Below are 11,279 nucleotides of genomic sequence, written 5' to 3'. Positions count from 1 at the left end.
ATCCTGTAAAACTACCTGACCTCCTTTGTCTGCGGGTTTAATGATAATATCCCTTCTTCTACTCAGGTTTCTAAGAGCTTTTTTTTGGGTTTCCATAATAGGTGGACGTGCCTGAGGGATAGACAGAGTGGATAACAAGTCTCGATCTTTCTTAATACAATCCTGTAATGGGATGGAAAGAGGATTAGGGTTAGGGTTTAGGGTTAGGGTTAGGGTTTGGTCCTGACATTGTGATCATCTATCAATGTTTATAACAATAGCTACACGTGTTATAATGGCATTAAAATGCTTTATAAATGTACTTATGTTTTAACAGGGGGGCTTCAAGTAAAGTGTTCCCGATGTTTTGTTTACATTATCATCATAAAGTTAATAATCCGACTTATTGCCTAAGCAATGGTAAGAGCCTGCAGTATTTACATGTGGATAGTTGTTTGGAGTGCTTGGTGAATGTGGCAGTGTACATCTGACATTAGAGGATGGAAAATGAGAATAGAATTTGATATGTTGGTGATGTTGACCTCTCTGACACGACCTATCCTTTATGAATCACATTAAAAGCTGTTGATTTCACTTTTGTGTGTGGATTTATGTGACACACCTGAGCAGACATGTTGAAACTTGTCTAGGCGTGCATGGGTTTGAAAAGTTACTTCTTTAATCACGTCTGTAAAAGAGCACAGGCGCACACTTTAGCACTGCCATGCATTCACACTAGTACTACCCTGAGCAATGTGCATCCCAAGGACCCCTGCTGGTGCCTTAGCTGCCCCCAAAAGTGCCTGTTCACTTGAACCCGCTCAGTAATCCACACAACCTGTTTCCTTGTAGTACCCTCAACAAGGTGGATTAACTAAACATCACAATTTAACAATGTAAGTATACAGAAATTGAAACAACAAAATATAAATAAAATATGGGGGTGTCCACTGTTCCACACAGACACTGCTGTGGCTCTCACATTTATCATGTGTAAGACAAAACAAAATGAATATATTTACGTAACTGTCATTCTGCATAATACATTATGATGATATTTCAGGATGCTGAAAGATAAAACAAAAGCTGGCCTGAATATCAGCATGGAGTGGACTCTGTGACAGACAGAAGATTTCACAGTATTTATTAGAATTTGATCAAATAAACAATAAGACAACAAAAACCAAAACTGGACAGTTTACAAAAAATATCGTCAAAACCATCAAAACATGTCTATTATAATGTAATTTTCCTTTTGGTTTCACGATTATCATATTCATAAAACAGAGCAAGTAAAACTGTGACAAGATAGAAAGCAATTCCAGATATCCAAAAAATGCACAAAATAAAATAATATACTGTTCAATTTACCCCGTGTACCCCGCCGTCGCCCACAGCAGCTGGGATCGGCTCCAGCCACCCGCGACCCCGAAAGGGAGCAGCGGCAGAAAATGAATGAATGAATGAATGAATGAATGAATGAATGTTCAATTTAAGAGAACTATGAAATAAAATACACATTGTGCAAATGAAAAGTATCAACAGTCAATGGCATTAAGAATTCTTCTGTACAGTGCTCATCATATTTTTCAATAATTCAGGACCATGATGCTCTGATGACTGATTCTATATTGCTTCTGTGTGTGAGTTTATTATCTGGTGGAGAGAACATTTCTGTCTTCAGCTGGAGGAAACTTCCATTTCACTGTCATGCACACCCTGAGCTGCTTCACTCAGTATGGTGATCACTGTTGATATTGTGGCATCAGGATCCAACAGTTTCACCAAAGGCACATTCACACCTCTCTCCTGAAAGATCAGATTTTGCAGAGTCATGGCCTGCATGGAGTCAATGCCCAAGGAGGACAGATTTGTGTCATCTCCCAGCTCACCCTGCTCCAGGCCTATGGTCTCACTTAGCAGAGAGATCACATAGAGTTTTGGTGAGACATCAGTTTTTTTATCTTCCCACTCCATCTCTTCCGATTTTTGGAAAACCTCCTCAACTAATGCTGACAGACGCATTTTCAGGGCTCTATTTTGAGAGAGGATGTTATTGCGGATGTTCCTGAAATGAAACCTGCACACAGCTTGTTGGGGTCGGTTGAGCACAAGACATTGCTCCAAGCTTGTATGAACCTCAGCCACACCTAAAACCATTATGCCTTTGGCCTCCAGAAATCGCTGGAAATGTGTTTTGTTCAAAAGCAAGCCAAGGTTCATGGCACCCCAGTTGATAGACTGTCCAGGCAGCCCAAGCTTGCGCCTGTACTGACAAAACAGGTCTAAAAAAGTATTGGCTGCTGCATAGTTTGTTTGGGATGCATTTCCCAGAAAAGCAGAGATGGAGGAGTAGCACACAAAATAGTCCAACTCGCACTTCTGCGTTGCATGATGCAGATTCAGGACACCATTGACTTTGGGTCTAAAAACCTCCTCGTACAGAGATCTGTCAAGAGTTTCAATCGGCCCATCACGCAAGACAACTGCACTGTGAAACACCCCCCTAATCGGACAACTGGGAAACTTAAGGTTGATGGCAGAAATAACCTTGTGCACATGCTCAGAAACAGATATGTCACACTCCATGCTGGTGATGCTGTTGCCACACCGTTTCTCCACGTTGAGTATCTCTTGCTGTACATCAGGTTTTGGTTTGCTCCTTGAGAGTATTACGATGTACTCACCGCCTCTTTGAGAAATGAACTTGACAGTTTGAAAGCTCAGACCGGAAAGACCACCTGAGACTATATACACGGCTCTCTTTCGAAAAAGCAGTGTGTTTGTTGGCAACAGTGGAATGGCAGACAGCTTCCGGTCATCAGCCTTTCCGAGAGTCACTACAGCCAGTTTCTTTGCGCTAAAGTATGACTGTGGTTTCTCTGAATCAAGGCATCTGCTTCCAGACTTTTCACACTGAAAAGTATAGTTTCGAAGTGCAAACTTCCTGTCGAAATTCAGGGACCTCAACCAGTGTTGAATGTGTGGCTTGTGTGCTCTCAGGTATCCCTTTTGGAAGATAACTGATACCTGGATTGTCTGTACATGAACACTGTCCTTAAAGCTTTCAATCACTTCCTGAGTTTTCACACCCTCCGTTGGACATTCACAGACGATCACAACATGTTGAATGCCTGGAAATGTCGAAACTTTAGCAGTCAGGGATTCATCCAACGGAGGCAAGATGACACATGCCTCCATTTGCTCCATGTGCCTGACATCGAAAAAAGAGTCATTGCACTGTGTGCTAACTGTTACATTCCAGCCAGATTTGATACAAGCACATGTCAAAACCTTCACCAGAGCAGAATTACGCACTGAGCAAAGGATCCCTAAATTATGTTTGGCTCTTGGCAATGCTCGATGAACAATCTCCCATGTGAGGACAAAGTGAGAAACATTTGGTGTTTTTTCAAGATACGGGAACCTTTTGGTGCGGTAACAAACATCTTGTGGGACTCTCACCTTACTAGTAGCCACCACAGGATAACATACAGCAACACGGTCTCCAACTTTCAGTTTCCTCACATCTTTTCCCACTGCCGTAACAGTCCCACTGAAGTCAAGAGCAAGCAGCTTGTGTTTCTGAGATGAATGCTTGTTCCAGTACAATGTCTGACCAAATTTTAGATGTGAGGCACTGACAGGGAAATAATCAGATGTATGGACACACAGTTTCCTTGGTTGGATTTCCACCGATGTCTCACTCATTTCCTTGGCATCCAGTTCAAAGCGAATGGCACTGAGTTGAGTCATATTGCATGCATCATTTGTTTGAAAGACACATGTTTCAGGCATTGAAGAGTTGTAATGGCCCTCTGAACTGTCAGTAGTTTCTGGAGGGGTACGGACAACGGAGGGCTTCAATATCTGCCCATCTTTTACCACTAACTCTGGGTAGCTGCTGCAAGGATATGACCTGAGGACCTCAGACAGTGCCTTGATGTCCTTGGCAGAGACAGTGCTTATATCAATGAGCTGAAAAGAAAGCTCTGGTATCTCCGCAGCGAAAGATCTTGTCATCCCAACCAGAGCAAAACCTGGATTTATGTGGTCTGCGGTGATGTCAGATGAGCAATACGTTACTGCTCTAATTGAGTTTGGGAAATGGATTTGTTTCAGCTGAAGAACAATTTGGCGGAAAACCTCACAGCAGCTTGTCAAGTTCTGAAGAACAACATCAGCGCCATGTGAAGTGAGGTCTTCTTTTCCCCAGAGAAACAAGACCTCATCAAAGTTGTTCTCAATATCTGTGATGTTGAGATTTTCCAACAGAGAAGGAAACCCACTGCTCAAGATTTGTTCTGCATGTGTGAATGATATATATCTGGAATTCGAATCCAGATGCTGTTGCAAACCTTGAGCAATCCCAATAGGGTCACCGAAGACCAGGGCCTTTGGACGAGGAGCAGGACTGAAACCAGGGATTACACTGTAGACATTGTGGTAGAAATACTCTTCAACAACATGAGAGTGGCTACCAAGGTATTTGATCATCACATGCTTAACCTCAACCAACACTCTCCCCTCCCTGTCTGCAAAGCAACCACAGACCTCAAAGTGATCAGTGCCCACATCAGTGGCTCGTAAATAAACAATCATCTCCTTTTGCAAGGGTTCAAACACCTTCAGACTTCCTATTTTGGCAGGAAATCCTGGTCTACCAGCAAAGATGTGTTCAACTGTAACTGGAAGAAGCTGCATCAGATAATCCAACACAACGGGATGAATGTGGTAATCATAGAATTGAGACATCAGTTCCTCAGGGACTGAGATGGGTGCAAAAGCCTCCTTCAGTTCTTCCCCATAATGTATGTCTGCTTTATTTTGGAATACATCCCCATATTGGAAGCCCGCCTGAGAGAGATAACCATACAACTCCTTAAAGCTCACAACAGATGTGCATCGTTTCTGGATGGAGGTCAGTGAAATGCATGACTCCTCAAGCAGCCTCTCTTCATTCAAAACGACAGTGCCTGATGCATACACAGCAGAAGGGGAAAGTACAGTGAATCTGGTTTCTTGATCTTTTTGTTCAAGTTGCACTTTGAGTTCAGGAGATTTGTGACTCAACACAAATGGGTTGTGAAAACTGACACTCAGCTGGACGAAATTGAGGGGCACTTTTGGTTTTGCAGCTGCCATGAATGCAGCTAAACCCACCTCAGCATAGAAAGCACCAGGGATGATGGGTATCCCATTGTGCTTGTGCTCTGTCAAGTAGGAAGAGGATTCAGACTTCAGATCACAAGTGAAAATGTTGCTTCCACTTCCTGTCTGATGGAGCACTGGGTGGTCACTTTGTGTATTTGTCTGTGCTGCTCCAATGATAACATCTCTGTGTGAACAATCAAACTGGTATCGTGGGAAAGACAGTGGCATCGTCTCATAGCCCCTGTAGAAAGTGTTCCAGTCTACTGGAGCACCGAGTTGAAAAAGCTGAGAAACAACAGACCTGACTGATTCATGATCTTTCTTTGGCATCACAGAGGCAAGAACAGCTGTGCCATTTCCCAGAGTTTCCACGATGTTTCTTTGCAGTGCCCTTCTTGGCCCTATCTCTACAAAGACCACGCTCCTCTTATCTTTAGCTACTGACCTCACTGCCTGCTCAAAAGCCACTGGCTCACGAATGTTTCGGGCCCAGTACTTGCCTGTGCAGAAATCTCCCTGCTGAACTTCCTTGCCTGTTACTGTTGAAAACAGCTCTGCGTTAAGCTCATTCATATGCAAGGAGCCAATTGCTTTTTGAATATCTGATAGGATCGGGTCCATCATGTGGCTGTGGTAGGCAGTGGGAACATCAAGCAGGCGGAGGAACAGATTTGAACCGATAGCTGAGTTACTGAGCTCCTTCTGGACGTTCTCAATTGCACTTGCATCACCAGAAAGGGTGCAAGACTGAGGACTGTTGAAAGCAGCGACACAAACTTTACCAGCATAGGGAAGAAGAAAAGATGATACCTCTGAAACAGGCATGTTGCTGACCACAAGCATCGTCCCTCCTGTGACTTTCCTCTGGAGAGTGCTCCGGAAATATATGACTTTCACTGCATCTTCAAGAGACAAGAGGCCAGAACAGTGAGCAGCTGCAACTTCACCAACAGAGTGCCCAAGAACTGCATCAGGCTTCACCCCCCAGTGCTTCAGTAAGGTGGAAATCCCCACCTGGATGGCAAAGAGAAGAGGCTGAATAACATCTGGATTGTTGAAGTCACGACTCTCAGTCTCACTCTCAAGTGTGTTCAGAATGTGAAGACTGCCCAGACTTTGGAAACACAGCGAAATCTCAGCAATCTTTTCTCTGAACACAGGCTCTTTTTCCAGGAGCTGCTTGCACATACCGTGGTAAGTGAGACCATTACCACAGAAGACAAAAACCAACTTGGAATCTAAGGTGGCTGGGGTGACATTTTTTCCAACAGAAGCTCTCAGTTTCTCTTTAAGGTCAGTAATACACGATGCCTCAATGACTTTTCTGAATTTATGCTTGTGGTGGCTTCTCCTGCAGGCTGATGTGTAACACAATGGCTGCAGGTGAACTTCCTCATCTGCCTCCAGCTGTTTGATGGTGTCTTCCATAGTCATAGAAAGGGACTTCAATGAATTGGCTGACATGACAAAATAGTTCACTTGCCTTTCATCAATTTTTTGCTCAGCACATGGTTGCATGTGCTGTGTGACAATGGCGTGTGCATTTGTCCCTCCAAAGCCAAAGTTGTTTACTCCAGCAGTTCTTACTCTACTTGTTTTCCACTTTTCTGTTTTTTGGGGAATTTTGATGTTCAACGATTTGGCATCTACACTGGAACTGTCATCAGAGTAGAAAACTGAGGGAACAATGGTCTTATGCTTCATCATCAGGAGAACCTTGATGAGTCCGGCCACTCCAGCTGCAGATTCAGTGTGTCCAATGTTGCTCTTCACAGAGCCAACCCACAGTGGCTTTGAACTAGGAGGTCTGGCTTTAGCAATGACATTTGAAATGCTCCCTGCCTCTGTTGGGTCTCCAGCTGGAGTTCCTGTCCCATGTGCTTCTATATACTGGACATTTTCCAGGTCGGAAACTGAATAGACCCTTCTGAGCAGCTCCTCTTGTTGTGTCATGGAGGGCTTGGTGATTGGAGTGACAGAGTGTCCATCTTGGTTTACTGCTGTTTTACTGATGACACCCCAGATATTATCACGGTCTTGGAGAGCCTGGGAAGAAATATCATGGCAAAAATCAAGCTGAAAGTAACATAACAACTGTTACTGTTTAGTTTTTTTTTTGTATATTCACACCTTTTTAAGGGGCTTCAGGAGAACAACCCCACAGCCCTCCCCTCTGCCGTAGCCATCTGCTCCTCTGGAGAAAGGTTTGCTGGTGCCATCAGGGGAGATCATCCTGGCCTTGCTGAGTGCAACAAATAGTCTTGGATCAATAATGCAGCTGACTCCTCCACATACAGCCATCTCAGAGTCACCTGAAGAGAGAGAAGAATCCTTTTCCTCAAAAATGCTTGATGTCATGCTGTCAGTAATCTACTCCGCTGCTGGAGTGACTTTCACTCCAAGTTTGAGTTTCGTCAGACGATATACTGACCGAGTTTAATGGATTGGCAGGCAAGATGCAGCGCAACAAGAGATGATGAACAGGCACAGTCTATGGACAGCGAGGGTCCAGTAAAGTTGAAGATGTAGGAGACTCTGTTTGCTGCAATGCTCATAGCAAACCCTGTGCCTGTCCAGTGGTTGATCACACTCGGATGTACCTGTGCTGCGTTTGTTTCATAATCTCTGTTCATTATGCCTACAACAGAAAACAATGGAAAACATTTATTTCCTGATCATTTTTGACTTCACATATAATCCAAATTAATTTCATTGTTCTCTGAGAACATCTTGTCATTGTCTTACCAAAAAACACTCCTGTCCTTGTTCCACTGGCCTTCTCCATTGGAATGCCTGCATTCTCGAAAGCTCGGTATACACACTGCAGGAGCTGTTTTTGTTGGGGATCCATTTGTTGCACTTCACTGTCACTGATACCGAAAAACCTGTGGTCGAACTCATTGTACCTACAAATGTCCAGAAAACAATATATTAACTTTTTGTGTTGTGGATTTTTGAAATTCACCATAAATATTTATCTGCGCAGAGCAGGGGTCCAAGTAACTGATTGCAAATATTAATATTGTTGTAATAAGTAGCTTTTTTGTTGATTTGTTTCAAGTATGTAATCGTACAAATTTTAATTACAGTTTAATGTGTGCATTTCTCAGCTTCACTTCTAATAAATCCATAAATTATTACTGAGTAAAGTAATGAATTGAAATAATTTTTTAAAGGTTTTGATGTTTTTGCTTTCAGTAAGTTCACTCTGTTAAAGCGACACTAAGGAACTTTTCAACCTTAATAAAACATTTTAATATCTTTTGTGATGATACATCGATTTACAACTAGTTGAATGACCCTCTGTCACGGGCTGAGGGCGTCAGTATTGCTTTGACTTGGACTGAGCAGCTGTGACGAGGGTGGTAGGAACCCTGCACACTAAAAAACTCCAAATGTGCGGACTGCTTTGCGGCATGTGTCACATCATGAGATAACATTGTTTACCCACCATTAGATTCATTACTTCGTCGCTATCAATCCTTCACACAGCCACTGGAAACAAATGTAGGCGAGTTCAGTCCGACAGCATGCCACCAGGAGCAGCATTTTACTACGCCACGTGCTAGGCCTCATGGGAACTGTAGTATTCGGTCAGGCAAAACACTACCGCTTTTGTCCACTGGCGCGGCCAAAATCAACCAAAACTGAAAGTTCCTTCGTGTTGCTTTAACTGAGAAAGATAAAACATGCTCCTTTGTGTTTGTCTGAGACACATGACTTGTATGCATAAATCCTATATGCAGTCTAAAGTCAATAAAAAGTAATAAACACTTTACAGGTGAAATACTTAAAAAATATTCTCATGAATGATAGAAACTTCTGAAAACTCCAATGAGAACATGCACTATATTATGTTAAACATAATCTGTTTCCTGTCAGAGTTTAAAGACGTACCCATCAATGAGGGCAGCCTTGGCTGTGCGGGATTTTCCCGCCTTGTTGTCATCTGGGTCATACCAGCTGGATACGTCAAACCTCTCTTTGGGAATTTGCACAGCACAGTTTTTCCCCTCCAGTAGAACTTTCCAGAAGTTGTCGAGCCCCTCCCCTGCAAAAGAGCATGATTTAGTTTGAACAAAATTTAAACATGACTATCCATTCAGAAAAAAGGACATTATTCATTATTCAGACTCAGTGGTACCAGAGAGATTTTGTCCTTGACTTTTGAGCCATTCTGAAGATCCATGAAGGGTCTAGCAGCCTTGTTCATGGGACTGCATGTACAGGTGCTCATCAAAAAATTAGAATATCATGAAAAAGTTGATTTATTTCATTTATACCATTCAAAAAGTGAAACTTGTCTAAAGTATACATTCATTCTACACAGATTGATATATTTCAAGTGTTTATTTATTCTATTTTTGATGATTAGAACTGAAACCTAATAAAAAAAAAAACCCCAAAGTCACTATCTCAGAAAATCAGAATAATACTTAAGACTATACAAAAAAAAGTTGTAGAAATGCTGGCCAACCGAAAAGTATAAACATGAAAACTATGTACATGTACAGCACTCAGTTCTTAGTTCGGGCTCCTTTTGCCTGAATGACTGCAGCAACACGACGTGGCATGGAGTCGATCAGTGTGTCTGCTCAGGTGTTATGATAGCCCAGATTGCTCTGAAAGTGGCATTCAGCTCTTCTGCATTGCTGGGTCTGGGGTATCGCTTCTTGCTCTTCACAATACCCCATAGATTTTCTATTGGGTTAAGGTCAGGCGAGTTTGCTGGCCAGTCAAGAAAATTAATACTTAAACCAGGTACTGATAGCTTTGGCACTGTGTGCAGGGGCCAAGACCTGTTCGAAAATGAAATATGCATCTCCATAAAACTGCTCAGCAGCAGGAAGCAGGAAGAGCTCTAAAACTTCCTGGTAGACGGCTGTGTTGACCTTGGACTTCAGGAAACACAAAGGACCAATGAATGGTATTGAATGGTATTACTGAAATAAACCAAGTTTTTCATGATATTCTATTTTTTTTTTAACGAGCACCTGTAAGGATTAGTTTGATAATGAAAAGTGTATTTCACTTTTCCTGTTGAAATGTCTTGATTTGAATCAGTGATTTAGAAGACTGAGTGACGATTTGGTCTTATCAATCCTGTCTCAAGTGAACACACTGTCAAAATGCTTAGTTTCACATAAAAATTGTACTTTTTTTCTTGATATACATAGTGTAATGGTCACAGAAACAGACACATTCCTCTGTAATTACATTTACATTACACATTCAATAAACAACCACACAGAAAAAGTTTTTTTTTTTTTCAAAAAACTGATTTAAAAAGCAAAACTTCCTCATGTTTTAGATTCATCAGAACACACTCTAAATATTTAAAATCTTTACAGTTGGTGTCTTCTTCATTTTACTGCAATTAAAAAAAAAAACATTATCTCAGAATATATTAATGTTTTTCCCAATTTTATTTTCACTTGAGATCACAATGATCTTCTCTGAAATGTGAAAAAAAAAATATGATTTTTTTTTTGTTTATATATCGTGACTGTAGATATGACTGACAAAACAATTTAGTTGTCAATGATATTCAATATTTTGTTTTTCAATGTAAATTAGGGCCAGTATGGTGGTAGCACATTAGAGCACCTACTTCACATCAAGAATATTGAAGTTATATGAAGTTTGACTCCAGTTATCACTGTGCACGGTTTTCCTCTGATTTCCTGTTAGCTTGGAGTTCTGCTTACCTCCTGGAAAGTTACATCCAATTCCCACCACAGCAATACCATCATCAGCTTCTTCCATCATGACAGAACGTCACTGAGGAAAACAGTAAAAAATGAAAAATACTCTCTGCGTCTTCACAGTCATGATAATCATCCAGGTAATCGTAGGCTGCAGCAGAGCAGAAATAAGGCTCAAGAAAAGTAGTGTAATTAGATTAGTAACAGTTGAGTAAAGCAGCAGCGTTTCCTTACCTCCATCCTGCTTTCAGGTTCCCTGAGTGCTGGTATCGCTTCAGGACCTGCAAATGATTCTTATAGTCAGCTTCTCTTCTTTATTAAACATTTATGATAGATTGTACACGTGTCTATGGAGATGAATTACTCCAGTGCACGGCATTTATGGCATCTGGGAAATCATAAGTAGAGGTTTCATAAGTGAGTTATATGACAGAGGTCAGG

At 41.8% G+C, this 11,279-nt stretch overlaps 1 protein-coding gene across 1 annotated transcript; it reads right to left on the bottom strand.

Moving 5' to 3' along the window:
• Positions 1-1,659: 1,659 nt before the first annotated feature.
• Positions 1,660-10,899, bottom strand: LOC115385646 (mycolipanoate synthase-like). Its single transcript, XM_030087720.1, has 6 exons — positions 10,842-10,899; positions 9,031-9,184; positions 7,879-8,039; positions 7,565-7,771; positions 7,264-7,445; positions 1,660-7,179 (listed from the first exon to the last, which is right to left on the bottom strand). Exons 1-6 carry the CDS (start codon positions 10,897-10,899, stop codon positions 1,660-1,662), a joined length of 6,282 nt encoding a protein of 2,093 aa, XP_029943580.1.
• Positions 10,900-11,279: the final 380 nt, after the last annotated feature.

The sequence above is a fragment of the Salarias fasciatus genome, unplaced genomic scaffold, assembly GCF_902148845.1.
Source record: "Salarias fasciatus unplaced genomic scaffold, fSalaFa1.1, whole genome shotgun sequence".
Classification (NCBI taxonomy): domain Eukaryota; kingdom Metazoa; phylum Chordata; class Actinopteri; order Blenniiformes; family Blenniidae; genus Salarias; species Salarias fasciatus.
Note: the sequence above shows the minus strand (reverse complement) of the source record. Positions and strands in the feature narration are given on the sequence as shown.